Raw genomic sequence first — 24,586 nt, 5'->3', positions numbered from 1 at the left:
ACCATTTTAGTTTGCCAACCATTTAAACTTCACTTAAAATAGAAGTACTGCCTCTGCCTTGAGTTACACTTAGAAACATCACATTTCAAGGAATGGCACGGGTATGCCATTTCTTCAGAGCACATGCGCTGGCAAGCCTCAGGCTGTCAAAAGAGCAAATATCTCCTCAACAGTGCACGTTTAGGAGATCTTAATTTTACCTACAGGTAAGCCTTATTATAGGCTTACCTGTAGGGGAAAAAAAAATAAAAAATTATAACAACCACCACCAAGCGGACTTTATTTCTGTTTTATAGAATACTTATAGGTAAATTTGGTTTAAAAATAAATAAATCATGTCACACTCATTTTGCAACGTTTAAACTATTTATATAAAAAAGTTCACTCACTGCCACCCCTGTTAAAGCAGTCAACACCCCTGAAAAGAATCCTCCTCCTCTGTTCAAATTTGTTCGTCCTGATCTGGAAGACGTTTGGTTCTGTTCATCTCCAAATTTATTGAAGGCCTGCAAGGCTCGACCAATTTCACTGTTCTGCTCAAGGTCTTCATATTTCTCCTTGATGGCATCAGGAAATAGTTTTTCTATCACATCTCTGCCACATGAAATCAGAAAGGGGGGAAAAGACCATAAAAATATTATTCAGAACTGTTAAATGAAGATATATTTCTGTTAAAGTGGACTTTCCTCTAAAAATAGGATTTTTTTCGTCATACTTGCCTTTAAATCCTTTTCTTTGAATAAATCGCAGGATATAGAGAGTTAGGCCCCTTTCACACGGAGGCGTTTTTCAGGCACTACAGCGCCAAATATAGCCAGAGGGCTTTCACACTGGAGCAGTGCGCTAGCAGGACAGTAATAAAAAGTCCTGCTAGCAGCATCTTTGAAGTTGTGTATTCACGACTCCTACCCATTGAAATCAATGGGGCAGCGGGGCTATACTGCCGGCAAAGCGCCGCTTTGCGGGTGGTTTTAACTTTTTCGCCCACTAGCAGGGGTTAAAACAGCCCCCTATTGGCCGAATAGCGCCGATAAAACCACGGTAAAGCTGTGCTAAAAATAGCGCTGCTTTACCGCAGACACCAGCACCACCCCAGTGTGAAAAGGGCCTTAGGCTACTCATTACTTACTGGGACCTCAGTGGGACCTCAGTGTCCAGTGATTTATTCAAAGAGAAAGGATTTTACAGGCAAGTATGACAAAAAAAAAATCCTATTTTCTTTAGCATACATGCACTGAAGACCAGGTAGCAGCCCTACAAATCTGAGCCACAGATACCGGATGGCAAAAAGCCCAGGAGGTTCCTACACCCCTGGTAGAAGCTCTCACCCTAAAAGGTAGGAGCCTTACATTTCAGTCCATAGACCTCAGTGACCAACTGGCGGACTCAATTGGCAAGCTGCCCACCCCTTCTTGGGTCCTTCTGGCAAAAAATTAAAAAAATAAAAAGAGAAGGAGTCTGATCCTCGGATCTCTACAGATCTATACAAAAACTGACTGGCTGGTCAACATCAAAGGAATGCAGTCATTCCTCTCCCGCCATATGAGGCCGAGAGGGAAAAGGCAGCAAATCTAAATTTTGAAAAATTTGACGCAGTTCCCCATAAACGTTTAGTGTAAAAAAAAAAAAAAAAAAATAAATAAAAGGGAGGGTTCGGAAACCTTACAAGAAGATCTGAACAAATTAATGGGATGGGCTACTACATGGCAAATGAGGTTTAATGCAGAAAAATATAAAATAAAGCATTTGGGTAGCAAAAAAATTTGACTACAATCTATACACGGGGGGGGGGGGGAACCTTGGGGGAATCTAGCATAGAAAAATGACCTAGAGGTCCAAGTAGATGATGGGCTCAGCAAGCTGCTACTAACAAAGCAGAAAATTGGCATGCATTAAAAATTGGATTAAATCCAGGAATGAAGCGATAATTCTCTCACTCTACAAGACTCTGGCCTGGCTGCTCCTGAAGTATGCTGCCCTGTTCTGGGCACCAGTCCTCAGGAAGGATGTAATGGAAAATGAGCGAGTACAGAGAAGGGCAAGCTAATAAAGGGTCTGGAAGATATTATTTATGAAGAAAGATTGCGAGCACTGAACTTAATCTATCTGGAGGAGAAGAGACGCTTGAGAGGTGATACAATTTCAATTTACAAATACCGTACTGGTGATCCTACAATAGGGATAAAACTTTTTCACGTAAGGGAGTTTAAAGACAAGTGGCAACTCAAAATTAGAAGAATTCAACATCTAACCAGTCAGACTGAGTTTCAAGTCCTGTATTTCACTATATAAACGCAGTTTACCATTATAATTAAGTGTAAAATGTAGAACGGTGGGTGTAACAACATGTCCGCTTTCTCCCTTCTTAGTGCATCCTTACTGTGGAGTGTAGGGTGTAGCAAGATGGCCGCGACGGAACATCACTTCCATAGCAAACTGATGAGTAGCCGAATATGTCGTTACACCTGCGCTGTATATCCAGACAGCCGTTGGGTGTACCAAGATGGCTGCCGCTCCAGAGCTAGGCTGAGGCGGCGGAGTGCTCCGCGGATAGAGTTTAGTGCTGATCTGCTGCAAATGTAAATATGCCATGTAAATACGCTTCCTCGATAACAATGGAGACTACTACTGAGGGGACAGACTATCTGAAAGGACTGGATTAACAGATGCTGGTTCAGGGATCTTAGATACAAAATGGGTCTTGTGTCCCTGTTTAGTTTTTGAACCGTGAACAGGTTCCAATAAAGCCCTGCGCCCCTTTTGGCTACAGGAACCTGCATAATCACTCTCTGATACACTAAACGATCTAGTGCCTGAAACCACAAGTTTCTCTTTTGGAGGATTCAAGGGAACACTGGATCTTAGAAACCTGAGGGGGAACCACCCGTAATTCCAGCTTGTAACCAAGGGATACTGGTCGAGGATACTGTCAAGGGTCTCTAAATGTCTGCAAAGTGCAGCAGCCTTCGCCCTCCCCCAAAAGGGTAGGGGCATCCCCTCAAAAGGAGGGCTTGGTGCCGGGTTTTGAAGAGATTTGGACCCAGGGTTTCTTCTGGCCCTGCAGCTTGCTCCGGCCTTTAGTGCACTGTGGGCGGTGAAACTGCCATGGCGCTGAGACACCTGAGGAAGCAGTCCCTGAGGTTTGAAACAAGGGATGCCTGGTCCTTCCCTTCATAAGAAGTAGAACTCTTCCCTCCGGAAATCTTTTGGATAAATCAAAACATTCTACATGAAAGGGGAACCCTGCTAATAACTTCTTACAAGGAAGCTCAGCTGACCAGTTCTTAAAGCAGAAGTAAACCCAACCAGAGTTTCAGTTGTAGCACATGGCGGAAATGTAACACTCCCATTGGTTGTGCTCTCAACCAAAACTGTCAAACCATTCAATGACTGGTGTCATAACTGATCACATGTGCAAAATCATGGAAGTTGTAGATTAAACAAAGGCAAAAATGATAGGGGGGGGGGGGTTTACTTACACTTTAAGCCACAAGAGTCTGTGCATGTGTACAGACAGGAGAGCCAAAACGAGAAACCTGCTGTATTGAATCCTTCAAGGCATCAACAGCAAAACACTTCTGTCATGCTTCTTGCCACCCTTGCGAGATGGAGGTAATCATGCCAGCAATCCTGTCCTCTAACCCAGCTAGGGCCGAGGACAGATCATAGAAGTGCTCTTCCCTGTAGCGTTAACCCCGCTCCTCTTTTTTTGAAGACATTTGCAAGCCACAAAAAGTACCAGTTACTTACCGGTAACTGTCTTTCTGGGAAATCTTCCAGGACGGCACACCTGAGAGATGAGAGGCTCCTCCCTACAGGAAACACAATCAATCGACAGCTGTTTTAAGTCCCCACCCTTCCCCTTGATCCTCAGTTTGTAGAGAAGTAACTCCTGAACCAGGTTCACAAGGGAAATCATTCCTCATAGGTACTCCCCTTCTAGTGTTCTAGAATTTTCCCTCCTCCAACGGGCGGGAAGTAGGCCTGCCGTCCTGGAAGATTTCCCAGAAAGACAGTTACCGGTAAGTAACTGGTACTTTTCTCAAGTCATCTTCCAGGACGGCACACCTGAGAGGATAAACAAGTACCTCAGGCCTACCTTAGGGTGGGGCCACTGCAAAACCCTCTTGGCGAACCTTGGCTCTGCAGTGAGCTTTACCTCCATTCCATACGCTCATATGCTTGATGAAGGCATCTTAGCTGGATCATGCGGCTGATCTGCAGGTCTGCTCCACAGATGTTCCTGCCTTTTCCGCTTCAGATGCAGTATCTAGGTGAAATGGGCTCTTAAAAATGGAATCAGAAAACATGTTAAACTTGTAGGTTAGCAATGTTGCCTATCTCACACATCTAACAACCATGGCCTATTATGCCTGTAGGTGCTACTTAGAACCACTAAAAAGATAAATAAGAGACCTGTGTAAGACAAGGACACTACATTAATCAATAAGAGGGCCTGTCTTAACACTATCCTGTTGAGGGAAATAAAACTGCTTCCTTTTTATCTTTATGTCAGCAAAAGACTAAAAGGGAAGCCTACTTAAGGGAAATAGATTAACAGAAGCTTGAACCCTGGGTTTAAGGCACGCCCAATCTATGTCCTTACTTACGCCTGAGAGCCTTCTTCAGGAGATTAAAGTCCCTAGCAGGAGTAGACTACCCATATTGCTATGTCTAGTTTTGCTAAAAGGGCAAAATGAAGGCCATGCACCGAGCCGAAACCTATTCGATCGGGTATACATCTTTATACTTCATCCTTAGGCCCTAATACTCCTCTGAACAGAACTCTACAAGTTCTTACTAAACAGGGCGATTCATTATCCCCTTCCTCCAGTGTCCCATAACCCTACAGGGCTTCAACCCTAGGAAATGGTTCTGGCATCCCTGAATGCAAGTGGTCAAGGTTTTCTGACATGTGGCAGCTGCAGCCCGAACTCCTGGCCCCTCCATGGAAAAGAAGGCTGAAATACAAAAAGGTGATACATGCATTATTAATAATATCACAAATAAAATGATCATAGATTGTGGGCACGGCACAATAGATTTAGACAGAAAGCACACAAGCATAGACAACAATGTTGTGTGCCTGAGTGTGACTAGCTAAACCAATATATCAAATATGGGAAGAGACCCAAATCTGAACCTCAACGTAGACAAACAGTCCTCATAGTCTGGTTTTCTGATGTGCTGCCAAGACGTAAAAACATTAAGACTCAAGCAAACCCTAAATGCTGCGTATTTCTTTAGTGCAGCTAGGTCATAACTGATATATAAATACGGAAAGGACAGGAACCCCCTTTACTGTTGTGCTTTACCTATGTACAGCAAAACAAGGCTATAAAGACAGAAAGACCCAAACTTCTATGTTGTGTATTTCTGACAAACCACCACAGTTATAAGATTAATATGAACACCAACTCCCGTGTTGTGCATTTTTGCTATGCCACAGGGAAAAATATGGAACACAAGACATTACTTTCTGTCATGCACTTCTGTAGTGTAGTTCAGATAGAACCAACACTGAGAAAGGACACAAGCAACCTGCAGCATTGTGTTTTTCTGAAACAGAAAGCACCAACAAGCTTCAATCTTGAGTATTTCTGCTGTGCAACAACATAAAAGCAGACACTGAGGAAAAAGACAGACAGCCTTTACAGCTGCAAAATTTCTGGTCTGCTGCAAAATAAAACAATAACGTCATGATGAGTATTCCTGCTGTGTAGCAAAACCTCAATCAGAAGGGACAGATAAGTTTAGGGTTCCCACACCCGTGCGACCCAACCTGCGACTTGGGACTGCAAGACGCATGAGAAGTCATATACTATGGCTTCCAATGGGTACCATTTGTGTCTGTGCGACACCAGCAGTCCCTGATTCCTGGATCCACAGACCTCAAGATTACACAGGTCGCAGGGAAAAAAAGACAAATAGCAATTTTCAGGTCGAACAAGTAAGGGGTCCCCAATGCTGTGACTCCCTGGAGGATTGCAGCCAACAAACCCCTGCTGTGTATCCCTAAGATGCAGAAAGGTAGATCCATGAGAAACACTGCTTAGCCTGATATACAAACGCTAAGGCAGTAAATATAGGACATACAGGACACAAACATTCAATCTTTGTGTATGTCTGATGTGTAGTAATATACCAATACTGAGCAGAGAGGCCACCATCCTCAATGTGTCTCTCAGCTGAGCAGCAAAAACAAAATCAGAAAAAGACAAGCAACCTTCACTGCTGTGCCCTTTCTGATATGCAGCCAATAAGGCAGTATATGCAAGACATAAAAGGACAGACAACCTTCAATCTTGTATATGTCTGATGTGCAACAATATAACAATTCTGAATAGAGATAGCACATCCATATTGAAGCGATTTGGCCTTGCGACTCAACATGTCAAATCGCATTGGCTAAAATCAGCACAACACCACTTTGTGGTGCTACATGGATTACCAAAGGCAGTATATGTACTACACCTGGCAGGGGTTCAATTTGTATTTCTACTATGTAGCCCAACAAATTCGAACCATCAATTTTCACTGCTGCCTTTCTGATAAGGCAGTAATACAGGACACAAAACCTCACAGACCTTAATGCTGTATAAATCTGATGTGCAACAATAAAACACTATGAATAGAGATAGCACATCCATATTGAAATGATTTGTCATGCGACTCAACATGTCAAATCGCATGTTTAAACTCGGCAGCCATTGCTGTTAATAGCACTGTCTGAATCAGCACAGCGCCACGCAAATCAGGACCATCAGACTTCACTGCTGCCTTTCTGATAAGTAACCAACAAGGCAGTAAAACAGGACACAAAGCCCCACAGACAGACCTCAATCTTGTGTATGTCTGATGTGCAGCAATATAACCATTATGAGCAGAGATGTCACCAGACACAATGATGTGCATTTCTGCTGTGCAACACAAAACCAGAAAGTACAGACCACCTTCACTGTTGTATTCTTCTGATCTGTAGCCAAACAAAGCAGTACCTTTAGTATATAAAGGACAGAAAACAAGCTTCAGTGCAGTGCATTTCTGATGTACAGCAATATAGTCCTTATTAAGCAGAGATGTCACAAATCTCAATGTGTATTTCTGCTGTGCCACAAAAACATCCCAGCAAGGACAAACCTTCACTACTGAGGTCTACTGGTGTGCAGCCAATGAGGAGTCATGGTCTATCCCTTTATGAAATAACCAACAGGCAATTTATTTCATAGGCATAGCCTGGGCTGTAGATACTAAACCTTCACCACCAGAGAAGGAACAGATCCTAAAATGGTTGGACACCCTACTATTAGTAGTAGTTGTTGTCCTACCTTACCTCCATAGACTGAGCAAACGCTAGCCAGCACATATCCAGGTGGTGCTGATTAGCAACTAAAGTCTCAATGAGCCCAGCCCTAGAGACCAATTTAAGACCTCTCTAGAAGAGGTGGTTACCAGTTTAGCCTGGGAGGTAAATAGCTATTTGCAGGCTTCAAGCAATCAATTATGTAGCTCTTGCATAGGTTTGCACAGAAAATCCTCAATTAAAAGGATGTAGGGAGCGATCTATGGTGAATCGCCTTTAGATCTGCCACTGAGTGGATTGTAGCCCAAACCAATAAAAAAAGTTTCTTCTTACCTCCTACACTATAATATAAACACAGTGTAAAGGTGGAGTGGGAGGTTGGAGCTTATGAAAGTTAACTATAGCAGGCAACCCCCAAAAGGAGGATCTGTAACAAGGGAACCCCTACTGTGCCACACAGTAGCTTGGTCTCTGCCCATCCTTGAATGTTAGGTCAGCTTTTAAACATTGTGAAGCAACTTCAGATTCCTAGCAGCTGGGCTAATAGGGCCGGTAACCTAGTGCACCTGCTGACCAGGGGAGCTTCTGAATCCACCAACCACTGCCCAATTAATAACCTGTTCAGTGGTATACCTGGCCTGTAAGTAACTTTGTATCTACCAGGTCCCCTCTGTACGCTATATTCATCCCTACTAAATGTACCACAACTGGGCATGTAGGGAGAGGCTGGCAACCTACTGCTGCGATAACCACAGTGTCTCTGCTGTAAGAGGGAGCTGTGGCTGGTGGTTTTAGCAGTGGCGTCTGCGCTATTTGTATCCCGACCCCAAGTTCTGCACTGCACCAGTCAGTATATACACGGGGAAGGGGGAGCAATGGCCTACCTACCTCTTTCTCATCTGAGGTGGTTTAGGCACACTCGTTCCTCTGCACCACCTGTCCACCATACAGCTTCTCTGATGCAAGAGGGGCTGCAGCTGGTGTTTTTAGCAGAAGCTTAAGGGCTATTTGAATCCAGACCCCAGGTGAGATCTCAAATGCCCAGAAACCCTCTGGCTGGAATTGGGGATTTTGCAGCTAATTTCCCACGGCAAAAGGAAAGTAAAGTACTCACCGTTGTCGTCTTCCTCTTTTTGCCACAGCCAGCGGGCTTGCTTTTCCATCCTTATGGTCCAAACGCAAGGAGGATAGCCGCCAAAGTGCTCCCCCCCCCCCCCCCCCCCCCAACTGCTGTCCCCATAGGGAGGTGCTAGGTTAGGCTGTGTCCTGCACTGTACCAGTCAGTCAGTCTATATACATGGGGGGGGGCAATGCCTTCCATTCCTCATTCCCATCTTCATATCTGAGGTGGTTAAGGCAGACATACACCGTAGTAAACTGGTGCCTCCTCGCTCTAGAGAAAGGAGGATGTGGGCGCCTGCTCCTACTGACTCTCAGCCTTCCCTCCTGGGTAAGAACGCCGCTGCCATTTTCCCGAAGTTTGAAAATGACGCGGGTGCTTGTTGCCACGCCCTCTCCGGTAGCCCACGCGAGCTACCGGGGACCCAGGAGTCGGGGACAAGATCCCCCTGGAAAGAACCGATGGCCAGCACCCCCGTCTGAACAGCCACCTGTACAGGTAAGGAGGGGGAGACAGGATAATGGCCCCTGGTTCTGGGTACACCACTGTACCCAGGGTCCTTCAGCTCTCAGGGGGGCTCTTCCAATTTCTGCTGCCCGCCCTGAGGAAAAGATAGGGGAACCCCCCAGGAAGGACAAGAATATCCTACCAGACCCAGAGGCTTCCCAGGCTTGTGGTCCGGCTCCCAGGGGGAGACCACCAGCCCCAGGCTTCGGGTCATTTGGAAAAAAAACAAACAGTTTCGCTGTGTAGGGAGAAACACAATCAAAAACTGAGGATCAAGGGGAAGGGTGGGGACTTAAAACAGCTGTCGATTGATTGTGTTTCCTGTAGGGAGGAGCCTCTCATCTCTCAGGTGTGCCGTCCTGGAAGATGACTTGAGAAAAAGGGGAGTATCTGGGTTTAGAATCTTACCCCAGAAGGGAGACCCTTTAACAACTTGCTGCCTGCCCACTGTCAAATGATGGCTGGGCGGTGCAGCTCAGCTCTCGTTGTGGGTAGACATCATACGACGGCCTCCCAGAGTGACCGCTCTCGGGTACACTGCGCAACCCCAAATCTGTGTAAAGAGCCATGGCTCTTTAACCATGTGATCTCCTCACAGGGAATAGCTAGGCATGTAATCAGGGCACTGATCATCAGTGCCCTGATAACAATTAAGTGCCCACCAGTGCCAGCAACCAGTGATACCAGTGTTAGTTATCAGTGCTGTCCATCAATGCTGCCCACCAGTGCCACATATCAGTGAGCATCAGTGAGTGCAGCATATTCAGGCCTCCTCATCAGTGCTGCGTCATCAGTACCCAGCGAAGGAGAAAAATGACTCATTTACAAAATATACTGGACAGAAAGAATAAAAATTCTCTCTTCAAAATTTTTGGTTTATTTATTTTTTTTAGGAAAAAATAAAAAACCCAGGAGCGATATAATAGCACCAAAAGAAAGCTCCATTTGTGTGAAGAAAATAATTTCACATGGTTACAGTGTAGCATGACCGCACAATTGTCAAAATGTGACAGCGCTGAAAAAATGGTTTGGGCATGAAGGGGGTTAAGTGTCCTATATTAAGATTGTTAATAGTGCTCACCAAGCCACTATGCAACAATCCTGCAAAGTTCTTTAGCCTGCCAACCAACACCTGGAGGACTCCACGATCCGAATAAGGAGTGATTAAAGAGAAGGTCCGCCGTTTTTTTTGTTTGTTTTTTTTTTTTTTAAAGTCAGCAATGACAAACACTGTAGGCTGCTGACTTTTAATAAAGGACACTTACCTGTCCAGTAGGGGTGCAACTGATCAAAAAGACTGATCGTTCCTCGGATCAGAGTCACGGATCGGATCATTTTTCGGATCAGCAAATAACAATTTACAAAAACCTGTGAAAATTCTACCGCCATATAGTCCCCACTGTAACATCCACAATCTCCCCCAATGTAATACTGGCAGGGTACCGGCAGAGTACCGACAAGGTAGGCTGTCAAAGAGCAGCGCTGTGGTCACTACAGATGCAGACCACAGCGCTGCATCCATCCGATCTCTAACCCTCCACTGTACAGATCAGTACAGAGAGGGGAGAGAGGAACCGGCATCATGATATGATGCCGGTTTGTTTACAAGCGATTGCTCCATCATTTGACGGAGCGATCACATTGTAAACAGCCTGGGTGTAGAAAGATGGCCGCCACTTCGGAGCTAGACCAAAGCCGCGGCCTCTACTAAGGCCATGACAGCGGATCGCGGTGTGCCGATCCGAGCGGAGTGACCAGTTTGGATCACGGATCGGTGACGATCCGTTGCACCCCTACTGTCCAGTGAGCCCACGATGTCGCGCCGCTTTTAACAGCTTTTAATTTACGACTGCCTATCATTTCTTGAGGTGCTAAAATGGCAGGGAAATACAACCCCCCCCCCCAAATGACCCCATTTTGGAAAGTAGACACCCCAAGGAAATTGCTGAAGGGCATGTTGAGCCCATTGAATTTTTTTTTTTTTTTTGGCCCAAGTGATTGAATGACAAAAAAAAAAAAAAAGAGGTTTACAAAAAAAGTTGTCACTAAATGATATATTGCTCACACATGCCATAGTTATATGTGGAATTGCACCCCAAAATATAGTCTGCTGCTTCTCCTGAGTACGGGGATACCACATATGTGGGACTTTTTGGCAGTCTAGCCGCGTACGGCACCCCAAAATCCAATCACTGCCTTCAGGATTTCTAAGGGTGCAAATTTTTGATTTCACTCCTCACTACCCATCACAGTTTCGAAGGCCATAAAATGCCAAAATAGTACAAAACCCCCCCCCAAATGACCCCATTTTGGAAAGTAGACACCCCAAGTTATTTACTGAGAGGCATGTTGAGTCCATGAAATATTTTATTTTTTGCCACAAGTTTTTGTTTTGCACAAAGTTGTCACTAAATGATATATTGCTCACACATGCTATGGGCATAAGTCAAATTACACCCCAAAATACATTCTGCTGCTTCTCCCGAGTACGGGAATACCACATGTAGGGGACCTTTTGGGAGCCTAGCCACGTACGGGACCCCGAAAACCAAGCACTGCCTTCCGGATTTAAATATAAAAACGCTACCAAAAAAATTGTTAGCGATCGCAGGGATCAGGCCTGACTCTGCGAACGCTGCAGTTATGTGTTTAGTGTTTTGTAAGTGACAGTGATCGATCGATACTGCACTTGGGTGGGCTGGGCGGAGGGGCAAAACGCAGGTGCTAGCAGGTATCTGGGCTGATCCCGCTAACAATGCGTTTTTTTGGAACCCTAAACTGCTGGGGACGCTAGTATATATCTGATCAGATCAGATATTGATCTGTTCAGATTCTATACCACTATGGGAGGTTTATGCTTTGCGCGTGGGTGTTAGCGGTACTGGCACTAACCTAGCGCTGCCTGGGGCGACGCAGACCCTGACCCTAAAACCTAATTGATATCACCCGCCGGGTGATCAGGGGGTTAAACCTTTATTGGGTAATAAATGGTGGGTGCCCTGATGCTATAAAAAGCAAACTAACCAGAGTCACCCGTAACACTTTTACGGTGATCACTGGTGAAAGGGTTAACTAGGGGCAATCAGGGGGTTAAAATTTTTATTAGGTAGTATATGGGGGTCCCTGGCGCTATATAAAAACCTGACGGGGAACCTAAATAACTGGCTAACCAGCGTCACCAGTGACACTTATACTGTGATCGCTGGTGAAAGGGTTAACTAGGGGCAATCAGGGGGTTAAAACCATTATTGGGTAGTATATCGGGGTACCTAGCGCTATAAAAGCCTGGCGGTGAACCTCAAAAAATAACTAGCTACCTAGCGACACTAATGCAGCGATCAGAAAAATGATCGCTTAGTGACACTGGCAAAAGTGGGTGAAAGGGTTAACTCTATGGGGCAATCAGGGGGTTAAACCTTTATTGGGGGGTGGTAGGGGGCTACCCTGGACCTAACACTAACTGCCCTGACAGTTTTTACTGTCACAACTGACACTGAATGCAGTGATCAGTAAATAAATGATCACTGCAATCAGTGACACTGACGGGGGGGTTTGTGTGCCTGTGTGTGCCTATGTGTTAGTGTAGTGTTGGTACACACTTACTTACACTTCTTGTTCTCGCAGTGCATTTGCAGGGTTTCCACATTGCTGCACTGTCAACTGAGCCTAAAGGCTAAGTTTACCTAAATAAAAATTGCAGATATTTGCAGGCACACATGTACATTTATTTTTTTAAAGTAGTAGCAGATTGCGGGTGCAAAGCCAGGCTTCTGCAGACACTTCCTACAGCTCTGCTGTCTGTACCTCTGCAAGGTCTGTCATTTTTCAGCTCCATTCACTCCCGCGATTCTAGAACGTCAACAAAACATGGAACGCCTTTGCAATGTCATTACTTTTAAAAAGGTACTGCAATCGCGGTGCGATTTTGCCTTGATGAATAGTGCTGCAATTGCAACGTGTGAAGCTTGTCGCTCAAAGAGGAGCTGGCGCTTCTTTTGAGTTTGCATTGGCAGTGTGACAATCAGACGATTGGGTTTGCCATTGGAAGTATTGGCATTGCAAATGCCCCACATTTAACAGAGATTGCAGTATCACGGCCAAAATCGTCTACGATTCCGGAACGCCCAGGTGTGAATGGAGCCTTAGAGTCCGTTCACACAGGGGAAACTTGGGATCCGACTTCAAGTCGCCCCAAGTCGCCTCAGGTCGGACAACATTTAAAAACCAACGTAAGTGAATGAGAGCTGTCTTAATGCACGCTACTGAAGTCGCTCCGACTTCAAAAGAAGTTCCTGTACTACTTGAATCCGACTTGTAGGCGACCGGTACCCATTGATTTCAATGGAGGTCGCCTCCAAGTCGGATTTCTGTCTATACGGAAACGACTTTGACAGAATTATTAGCTCTGAAGGGGGAACTCGACGCCAAATTTCTGAAAAAAAATTGGCGTGGGTTCCCCCTCCGAGAGCATACCAGGCCCTTAGGTCTGGTATGGATTCCAAGGGGAACCCCCTACGCCGAAAAAACGGCGTGGGGGTCCCCCCAGATCCACACCAGACCCTTATCCGAGCACGCTACCCGGCCGGCCAGGAAAGGGGGTGGGGACGAGCGGGCGGCCCCCCCTCCTGAGCCGTACCAGGCCGCGTGCCCTCAACATGGGGGGGTGCCTTGGGGGAGGGGGGGCGTGCGGCCCCCCCACCCCAAAGCACCTTGTCCCCATGTCGATGAGGACAAGGGCCTCTTCCCGACAACCCTGGCCGTTAGTTGTCGGGGTCTGCGGGCGGGGGGCTTATCGGAATCCGGGAGCCCCCTTTAATAAGGGGGCCCCCGGATACCGGCCCCCGACCCTATGTGAATGAGTATGGGGTACGATGTACCCCTACCCATTCACCTGTGAAAAAAAGTACAAAAAAAACACAACACAGGGAAAAAATATTTTATTGCACAGCTCCGGGGGTCTTCCGTCTTCGGGGGTCTTCTCGCCAGACTCCTCCGCTATCTTCTTGTAGCTCTTTCGCTAGCGGAGGAGTCCGGCTTTCTTCCTCGCTGCCGGCCTCTTCTCCCTACTTCGGGGGTCTTGTCCCCCTCTTCGGTTCTTCTGCCGGGCCACCGCGCCTTCTTATAGCTCTTTTACAGGCGGTGGCCCGGTCTTCTGTCGCAGCCTTCCGTTCTTCTCCTTCTCCTGGAGATGTTGACTCGACGAGCTCTCCGGCCGCAATGCCAGGGACGAGCTGCGCTGCCACTTATATAGGGACAATGGGGCGGTGTCACATGGGTTGATCACATTGGTTGATGTCACATGGTAAGGGGGCGGGGTCACCATGTGACATCAACCCATGTGACATCAACCCATGTGACACCGCCCCATTGTCCCTATATAAGTGGCAGCGCAGCGCGTCCCTGGCATTGCGGCCGGAGAGCTCGTCGAGTCAACATCTCCAGGAGAAGAAGAAGGAGAAGAACGGAAGGCGGCGGCGACAGAAGACCGGGCCACCGCCTGTAAAAGAGCTATAAGAAGGCGCAGTGGCCCGGCAGAAGAACCGAAGAGGGGGACAAGACCCCCGAAGTCGGGAGAAGAGGCTGGCGAGGAAGAAAGCCGGACTCCTCCGCTAGCAAAAGAGCTACAAGAAGATAGCGGAGGAGTCCGGCGAGAAGACCCCCGAAGACGGAAGACCCCCGGAGCTGTGCAATAAAATATTTTTTCCCTGTGTTGTGTTTTTTTTGTACTTTTTTTCACAGGTGAATGGGTAGGGGTACATTGTACCCCATACTCATTCACATAGGGTGGGGGCCGGTATCCGGGGGCCCCCTTATTAAAGGGGGCTCCCGGATTCCGATAAGCCCCCCGCCCGCAGACCCCGACAACCAACAACCAGGGTTGTCGGGAAGAGGCCCTTGTCCTCATCGACATGGGGACAAGGTGCTTTGGGGTGGGGGGGGCCGCACGCCCCCCCCCCCTCCCCCAAGGCACCCCCCATGTTGAGGGCACGCGGCCTGGTACGGCTCAGGAGGGGGGGGGCGCCCGCTCGTCCCCACCCCCTTTCCTGGCCGGCCGGGTAGCGTGCTCGGATAAGGGTCTGGTGTGGATCTCGGGGGACCCCCACGCCATTTTTTCGGCGTAGGGGGTTCCCCTTGGAATCCATACCAGACCTAAGGGCCTGGTATGCTCTCGGAGGGGGAACCCACGCCAATTTTTTTTCAGAAATTTGGCGTGGAGTTCCCCCTTCAGAGCTCATTCTCTGCTTGGCCACGGCAAAAGTCGCCTGGCCTGGGGCGACTTGTAAGTCGTCCCAAGTCAGGTTGAAGTCATCACAAGTCGTGTTGAAGTCGTCCCAAGTCGCGCTGTGATCTAAACTCAAGTCGTGTCCAAGTTGCCTCACTCAAGTCGCCTACAAGTCGTGTTGCCCCTGTGTGAACGGACCCTTAGGCCTGTAGGCAGTGTAAATGAACTACAGGTGTGCTGATCAATGCACCTGCAGTTCATTCAAACTGCAAGTCTATCTGCCACTGTGGCAGAAGGTACTAGTTTGTGCCTTCACGTGATTCTGTGACATGCTATTTTTCAAAAGTCATGGCGGGTGCAGTGAGGAGAGCCACTGCCTGCTGTCACAGAAGGGGGAGAGGAGGCAGGAACTGGAACATTTTCTAAAGGTGAACTTACCCTTGAATACTGCTTTAACAATGGCATCCTCTTTACTGGCACAGACCACATAACTAATGCAAGAGCACAGCGAACATATCCATTGCTATGAAAGCAGGAATTTGTTTTTCAAAGCACTAGGCCAGATTAACACTTCCACACAATACTTGGCAGATGCCTCTTAAAGTCTATGAGGAAGTATATACGTGTACAAAGCGGTGGACAGAAAAAGCACTGCAATCGGGTGCTTTTTGAGAGCGTGTGAGAATTTATTTGCTTTCTTTACATATAAGTTGTTGGAAACGTAAACTGCTGAGAACAAAACAGTGTTGAACCACCACAGACATGATTTATCTAATAGGATTACAGATTAACCACTTAAGGACCGCCGTATTGCCATTGTACGTCATCACAATGGCACAGGCAGGCACAAGCACGTACATGTACGTGCCTGCCTTCCAGCGGGTGGGGGGTCCGATCGGACCCCCTCCCGCTGGATACGGCGGTCCGGTTCGCTGCAGGAGCGATCCGTGATGAGGGGGGATGGCCGTTGGTTTCTGGCCATCCCCTCTCGATCGCTCCTGGCCAATGACGAGCTTCCTCCCCTGTGAAAATGTCAACACAGGAAGGAGGAAGTGATGTCACTCCTCGTGGCGGTCTTTTTGACCGGACAGCACGGAGTGAAGACATACAAGTAAGTGCACCAACAGTCCACTGACACATAGGTACACATAGGCACACATTTCACCCCAGTCACCCCCACCCCCCCAGTCACAGTGTCATTAATTGAAGTGTTCATTTATTTACTGATCACTGCGTTTAGTGTCAGTTGTGACTGTAAAAAGTGTCAGGGCAGCTAGTGTTAGGCCCCTTTAGGTCCAGGGTAGCCCCCTACCCCCCCTAATAAAGGTTTAACCCCTTGATTGCCCTCCCAGTTAACCTTTTCGCCCCCTTTTACCAGTGTCACTAAGCGATCGTTTTTCTGGTCGCTGCATTAGTGTCACTGGTCCCGCTAGGAAGCTAGTTTTTTTTTTAGGTTCAACGTCAGGTTTTTATAGCGTTAGGTACCCCGATATATAACCTAATAAAGGTTTTAACCCCTTGATTTCCCCTAGAGTTAACCCTTTCACCAGCGATCGCTGTATAAGTGTCACTGGTGACGCTGGTTAGCCAGTTAGTTATTTAGGTTCCCCGTCAGTTTTTCTAAAGCTTCAGGTACCCCAATATAAATACCCAATAAAGGTTTTAACCCCCTGATTGCCCTTAGTTAACCCTTTCACCAGTGATCACCGTATAAGTGTTACGGGTGACGCTGGTTAGGTAGTTCGCTTTTTATAGCATCAGGGCACCCGCCATTTATTATCTAATAAAAGGTTTAACCCCCTGATCACCCGGCGGGTGATATAAATTTGGTTTTAGGGTCAGAAAGGGTCTGCGTCGCCCCAGGCAGTGCAAGGTTAGTGCCAGTACCGCTAACACCCACGCGCAAAGCATACACCTCCCTTAGTGGTATAGTATCCGAACAGATCAATATCTGATCTGATCAGATCTATACTAGCGTGCCCAGCAATTTAGGGTTCTAAAAAAAACGCATTGTTAGCAGGATCAATCCAGATACCTGCTAGCACCTGCGTTTTGCCCCTCCGCCCAGCCCAGCCCACACAAGTGCAGTATCGATCGATCACTGTCACTAACAAAACACAACACACATAACTGCAGAGTTCACAGAGTCAGTCTTGATCCCTGCGATCGCTAACAGTTTTTTTTGTAGCGTTTTATACAGTCGCTGACAGGCTAGGTGCTTTTTTACCTGTGAGTCTCACTAGTGTACCCCTAAATTTAGAGCCCAAAATTGTAAAGCGAAGGTACACTAGTGAAGAGGCCTACACGTTTCTGAGCATGACAGATAGTGAAGAGGAAGACACTGATCTGTCAGATTCAGGCTCAGAATACGAACCTGTAGAGGACAGCGCCTCCATGTCAGATAGCTCTGACGACGAAGAAGAGGTCCCTGCTAACGTCAGGCGTACCCGACCCCGATCTTCTGATGTTGTTGAGGTGCAGGAACCGCAAGTCCCTCGTATGGAGTATAGAGCCAGTACTAGCGCCGCTCATCCTTTTGGTGAACTGGCAAGCACCAGCGGCCTAGTACACCCTGGACGTACATCCAGCACTGCAGTATCACGTGGTGACGTGGCGAGTCCCATAAGTGCAGTTCAAGCTGGCAAGCACAAGTAGTGTCCCGCTGCCACCAAGAAGAAGACGAAGACAGGCCCGTCGTTCCCATAGTGCCCTTCCTGCAGAATTCGCCAATCCTGATTGGGTGCCCACCACTTCTGCAGCACCAGTACTTCCCCCATTCACTGCCCAACCCGGTATTCAGGTGGATACAGATGATTTTACGCCACTTGATTTTTATTCTCTCTATTTCACAGAAGATCTCTATAGATCTATTGTGGACCAAACCAATTTATATGCTGGTCAACACATCGCCGCTAATCCCCAGTTGCCGTCCCTTGCCAGAGATTGGAAACAAGTTACGGTTTCCGAATTTAAGACCTTTCTGGGCCTTTCCCTCAACATGGGCACACAAATTCATGACGTTGCGGTCTTATTGGTCCACGCATCCGACTGACCACATGCCCGTGTTCTCTAACTCCATGTCCAGGAAACGATACGAGCAGATCTTGCGGTTCATGCACTTCAGCGACAATGAACTTTGTCGTCATCGTGGAGACCCTGAATACGATCGGCTCTACAAAATTCCGCCCCTCATAAACCACTTCAACCAACGTTTTGCAGACTTGTTTACTCCCCAAAAAGTTGTCTGCGTTGACGAGTCCCCGATTAAGTTTACTGGTCGCTTGTCATTCAAACAGTACAATCCCAACAAGCGTACCAGATACGGGGTCAAGCTCTATAAGTGCTGTGACAGGGCCACAGGCTATGCATGGAGCTTTATGGTTTATGAGGGTAAAGATAGTTACGTAGAGCCGGAGAACTGCCCTGACTACATAGGAAGCGCTGGCAAGATAGTGTGGCACTTGGTGTCACCCTTATTCGGAAAGGGGTACCACTTGTACGTGGACAATTATTACACCAGCGTGCCACTGTTTAGTCACTTGTTTGATAATCAGATTGGAGCATGTGGAACCGTGCAACCTAATCGCCGGGGCTTTCCCCAGCGGCTTGTAGATTCCCGTCTTAGGCTGGGGGAGAGAGCCTGCTATCGGTGTAATAATTTGCTCGCTATGAAGTGGAGGGATAAGAAGAATGTTTTCGTTCTTACCTCCCTTCATGCAGACACGACGGTCCAAATTTCTACGGCGACTGGTATTGTGGAGAAACCCCTCTGTGTCCACGAATATAACAAAAATATGGGAGGGGTGGACCTCAATGACCAGTTGTTGGTGCCGTATCTAGCTTCCCGTAAGGCCAGACGCTGGTACAAAAAAGTGTCTGCTTACTTATTTCAATTGGCTTTGCTGAATGCTTTTGTGCTATACAAAACTTCAGGCGGGACTTTAACCTTTCTTTTCTTCCAAAGAGAGGTTGTCACAGAGCTTCTGTATGCCGACGGTTCTGCACCTCACCATTCCCAACCAAATGCAGTAAGCCGGCTGCATGAGAGGCATTATTCTTATGCCATCCCGAGTACCCCTACCCAACGAGCCCCTCCAAAAAGATGTCGTGTCTGTACCAAGCGCGGATTTAGGCGCGACACCCGTTGTTATTGTCCACGCTGTCCTGGCAATCCTGGTCTTTGCCTTGGTGAGTGTTTTGAACGCTACCACACACTAGTGAAGTATTAGCGTAGGGTACAGCATTTCACAGGCTAGGCACACTAACACAGAGTCTCCCAAGATGCCATCGCATTTTGAGAGACCCGAAATGTTACAGTTGTTACAGTTTACAGTTCAAAAAAAAGTGTATAAAAAAAAAAAAAAAAAAGTAAAATAAAAAACAAAATATATAAAATATAAAAACCAAAAATAGTTGTCGTTTTATTGTTCTCTCTCCCTCTCTCTTCGCTGTAATTTTTTATACTTTACTGTTTACTGTGTTTTATTGTTAACCATTTTTCATGTTTTCAGGTACGCCATTCATCTGCTTTATTTATCTTGACAGCAACAGCGTTTGCTCCCACGATACATAAAGCCGTGACTCCAGTGCTGTAGGAGGTGATTTCACCACCACAGTTAAAAAAAAGAGCATATATGCCGAAGCATGGGGGCATAAGGGGTGGAGGAGCGATTTTGCTCCTAATGGCGCATACATACGGTCAAAATTCCAATGCATGCTTGCCCGTGGAAAAGTTTGACCGGGTGTACGCGGCATAACTTTTTTTGCGGGAGGATGCCCCCATGCTTCGGCATATATAAATGGTGCATGTATGTCCATCATTAGAAGTGGGTGGATGAAGGGAGGTATTCTAATGATGGGCATACCCACCGATCAATCTCTTTTTTCGTTCAGACAACATGACTCTCAGCAAATAGCTTGGGGTGTCTACTTTCCAAAATGGGGTAATTTGGGGGGGTTTTGTGCTATTTTGGCATTTTATGGCCTTCGAAACTTTAATAAGTAGTGAAATCAAAAATTTGCGCCCTTAGAAATCCAGAAGGTGGCGATTGGTTTTTGGGGCCCCGTACGCAGCTAGGCTCCCAAAAAGTCCCACACATTTGGTATCCCCATACTCGGGAGAAGTAGCGGAATATATTTTGGGGTGCAATTCCACATATAAACCATGGCATGTGTGAGCAATATATCATTTAGTGACAACTTTTTGGAAATTTTTTTTTATTTTTTTTTTGTCATTCAATCCCTTAGGACAAAAAAAAAAAAAAAAATATTCAATGGTCTCAACATGGCCCTCAGCAAATAGCTTGGGGTGTCTACTTTCCAAAATGGGGTCATTTGGGGGGGGGGGTTTTGTGCCATCTTGGCATTTTATGGCCTTCAAAACTGTGATAGGTAGCGAGGAGTAAAATAAAAAATTAATGCCCTTAGAAATCCTGAAGGCGGTGCTTGGATTTCGGGGTCCCGTACGCGGCTAGGCTCCCAAAAAGTCCCACATACGTGGTATCCCTGTACTCAGGAGAAGCAGCAGAATGTATTTTGGGGTGTCATTTCACATATGCCCATAGCATGTGTGAGCAATATATCATTTAGTGACAACTTTGTGCAAAAAAAAAAAAGAAAGTTTGTAATATTCCCGCAACTTGTGGCAAAATATAAAATATTCCATGGACTCAACATGCCTCTCAGTAAATAGCTTGGGGTGTCTACTTTCCAAAATGGGGTCATTTTGGGGGGTTTTGTGCTATTTTGGCATTTTATGGCCTTCGAAACTGTGATAGGTAGTGAGGAGTGAAATCAAAAACTTGCACCCTTAGAAATCCTGAAGGTGGTGATTGGTTTTCGGGGGGGCCGTGCGCGACTAGACTCCAACTAGATTTGGGGGGGGGGGGTGTACTGCCCTGCCATTTTAGCACCTCCAAGAAATGAGATAGGCAGTCATAAATTAAAAGCTGTGTAAATTCCAGAAAATGTACTCTAGTTTGTAGACGCTATAACTTTTGCGCAAACCAAAAAATATACGCTTATTGACTTTTTTTTACTAAAGACATGTGGCTGAATAAATTTTGCCCTCAATGTAGGACTAAAATTTAGTTTATTCGATTTTTCTTATAAACAAAAAGAAGAAAATATTTTTTTTTTTTCAAAATTTTCGCTCTTTTTCCATTTATATCGCAAAAAATAAAAATCGCAGAGGCAATTAAATACCATCAAAAGAAAGCTATTTGTGGGAAGAAAAGGACGCAAATTTCGTTTGGGTGCAATATTGCATGACCGCGCAATTACCAGTTAAAGCAGCGCAGTGCGAAATTGTAAAAAGACCTCTGGTCCTTAAGGCGTTGGTCCGGGGCTGAAGTGGTTAAAATTAGAGGTCGACCGATATGGGTTTTTCTCTGGCCGATGCCGATATTTAGAAATTATGGAGGCCGATAGCCGATATATGATGCCGATTTTTTTGGGCCGATATTTTAGGTCGATTTTATTTTATTTATTTTTTTCCTTTTTTATTTATTTATTTATTTTTTAATCCCCCTTGATCTAACACACCTTTCCCACTGGGGTGTTTTTCAGGAGCTTTTGGGCTAAAAATAGCGCCTGTAAAGTGCCTGAAAAATGGCTCCCCTGCAGTCTGTGTCAAAGACAGAGTGCTTTCACACTGAGGCGATGCGCTGGCAGGATCTTAAAAAAAAAGTCCTGCAAGCAGCACATTTGGAGTGGTGTACACCACTCCTCCACCACTCCTACCCATTGATATGAATGGGCACCACTTCCGAAGCGCATGCAATGCGATGCGATTTGGCAGCAGTGCTTCATGGGCGCATTTAACCTCTTCCTTGGCCGCTAGCTGGGTTATATGTGCCCCACTAAAATTATGGTAAAGAGCCGCTAAAACTTGCGTTTTTACCATCAACGCCTGCCCGCTCCAGTGTGAAAGCAGTCTTCATAAGTGATACAGAAAATTTCTTACATTTAAACATTAAACAAAACAAACCTCCAATCAGTTTACTTGTATGTATGATTTAGATAAAAAAAAAAAAAATAAAAAAAAAAACTATATATTAAATAAAAACAGGTAGTCAAAACTTTTGGACGAAAAAAAAAATTAAAAAAAAAAAATGGGCTAACTTTACTGTTTTTATTTTATTTTTATTTTTTAAATAGTGTATTTTTTTCCCCAAAAAATGCATTTGAAAGACCTCTATGCAAATGCCGTGTGACATAAAATATTGCAACAACCGCTATTTTATTCCCTAGGATCTCTGCTAAAAAAATATATATAATTTTTGGGGGGTCTAAGTGATTTTCTGGCAGAAAATACAGGATTTTTACTTGTAAGCAACAAGTGTCAGAAAAGATTTAGTCTTTAAATGGTTAAACTGAGAACTTCTACACAGGGAGATGATTTCATTCATTCAAGTGTAAACATTGTATCTTTCTGTTCTTTTCTTGGCAGCCTGCCCAGAGAGGAGGAAGACGTTACTATGGCAACTTACACTGACTTCTATTACAGAAGTCATTTCAAAGTCCCGGCTTTTTACCAGCACAATCGGCCGATGCCGATTAATTAAAAAACGGCAAATATCGGCCGATATATCGGTCGACCTCTAGTTAAAATACAAACTTGGCACACTGCATGTCTTACTTACCTTAGTAAAATGTTAACTTTAGGAAATCCTTCCCATTTGTTGCGACACTCAGGACATTCTGTCTTCTTTGATGAAACCCACCACAGGGCCAAACAGTGCCTACAAAAACTGTGCCCGCAGTTCAAAGTGGTAGGGTTCACCAGGATATCATAACAGCAGTTGCAGGAAAACTCGCTGACAGAGATATTCCGGTCTAATTTAGCTCCTGGCTTGGGGTTATCGTTCGCACTTTCCAACTTTACATCTTCTTCCATGGCTACTGCCTATAAAAGTTTTTTAGTCAAATATATTATCCAGATCTTCAAGAAGATTCTCCACCAGGCATCACCAACCCTGCAAAAGAGGAAAATAAAATTTAAAAAAAAAAAAAAAAAAAAAGAAGAAGAAGAAGAAGGAGGGTTGTCTCACTTAGTGAAAACCTTAAAATGGAAAAAATTATAGGCAATGCAATTTCCAGTTTTTTTGTTAAAGCTTAATGGAAAAAGCTGAAGTGTTTCTTTGTCATAACAATGAAACTTTTTTAGCTACCACTTCCAAGGATTTGTCTCAAAATAAAAAGAATCTTCAATCAGAAACTTCAGTTAATAATATACATTAATCAGCAGACCTTAAAGCGGGAGTCCACCGGGACTCCGCGTTTTTTTTTTAAAGCCAGCAGCTACAAATACTGCAGCTGCTGACTTTTAAAATAGTGACACTTACCTGTCCAGCGCGCCCGCGATGTCGGCACCCGAAGCCGATCTCTAGGTCGCCTGTCGGGTCCTGCCGCCGCCATCTTGGGTATGGGAATCAGGAAATGGAGCCTTTCGGCTTCATTTCCCGGTTCCCTACTGCGCATGCGCGAATCGCGCTGCGCAATAAGGACGCTCCCCGCTGCCTCTGGGATCTGTGTGTTTCCCAGCAGGCAGCGGGGCACTTGCGGGAAGGTGCGGGCACTTGCGGAAAGGGGCGTACGTTACGCCCCTTTCCGCAGAGAGCTATCCCGGAAGTGGGTGCAGTTACCTGGATTATCCAGGTAACTGCACCCCCCTGAAAGGTGCCGATTGTGGCACCGGAGGGGGGGAGGGTTCCGATGAGCGGAGGTCCACTTTAGGGTGGACCTCCGCTTTAATTTAGGCACCCTGATATATCCAACACTACATGACAAGAAGTTTGTGAACAATGTGGCAGTGGCATTTTGAAGCAATAAGTGGAAATGCAAACTTAAACTTTGCGGTTCTTTCTGATCCTAGACCAGACACCCCAAGGAAGAAATTCTCAGCCAGGGTTCCTCCAGGAGCTTCACGAGTTGTGGCTGATTGACTTCCCATATGATGGTGCCTATAAAGCTCTAGGTCCAATGTCAATTACAGTCAGCTGTATGATACCAATGAACTTTAACTGTCAATATGGGTGGCATTCAGATCATCAATGTAAGGGGGGAGGGTGCATTATTCCCACTAATCACCTACGTTAGGTACATTATTCTCACTGATGCTGATAATTTTAGCAGGGTTTCACTTTCCAGAGATCAAGATAAAGATGTTGAGAAAGACTGTCCCAAAGGATGCTATCCATACAATCCAGTGATCAGGGAGAGCAGTTAGACAAGGCTAAAAAGTAAATCTCCCGATTGGCTGCCATTAGGCTAGAAGAACATAGGATGCCAAGGCACTGTCCCATGCACAGAAGTATTATGTTGCGCCCAGATTTCGGCATTTACTGCTTTTTACATTGGTGATCTTTTGACCTGTACAAAACAGCGGCAAAAACACGCAACTTTCTGCCTGAAACCACTACACTCAAGTGCC

At 46.0% G+C, this 24,586-nt stretch overlaps 1 protein-coding gene across 2 annotated transcripts in view; it reads right to left on the bottom strand.

Moving 5' to 3' along the window:
* BFAR (bifunctional apoptosis regulator) overlaps nucleotides 1-24,586 on the bottom strand; it is a 111,084-nt gene that overhangs the window by 57,945 nt on the left and 28,553 nt on the right. For both annotated transcript variants that reach the window (XM_077448970.1, XM_077448971.1), the window contains exons 2-3: nucleotides 22,797-23,129; nucleotides 390-594 (exon numbers count right to left, since the gene is read on the bottom strand). In XM_077448970.1, coding sequence (XP_077305096.1) covers nucleotides 390-594; nucleotides 22,797-23,050 — 459 coding nt within the window. In that variant the 5' untranslated portion in view covers nucleotides 23,051-23,129. The remainder of the gene's footprint in view (nucleotides 1-389; nucleotides 595-22,796; nucleotides 23,130-24,586) is intronic.

This window comes from Lithobates pipiens, unplaced genomic scaffold (genome assembly GCF_037356315.1).
Source record: "Lithobates pipiens isolate NorthernLeopardFrog02 unplaced genomic scaffold, aLitPip1_a1.2 Scaffold_22, whole genome shotgun sequence".
Taxonomy (NCBI): domain Eukaryota; kingdom Metazoa; phylum Chordata; class Amphibia; order Anura; family Ranidae; genus Lithobates; species Lithobates pipiens.
This window is presented reverse-complemented; position numbering and strand designations above follow the sequence as displayed.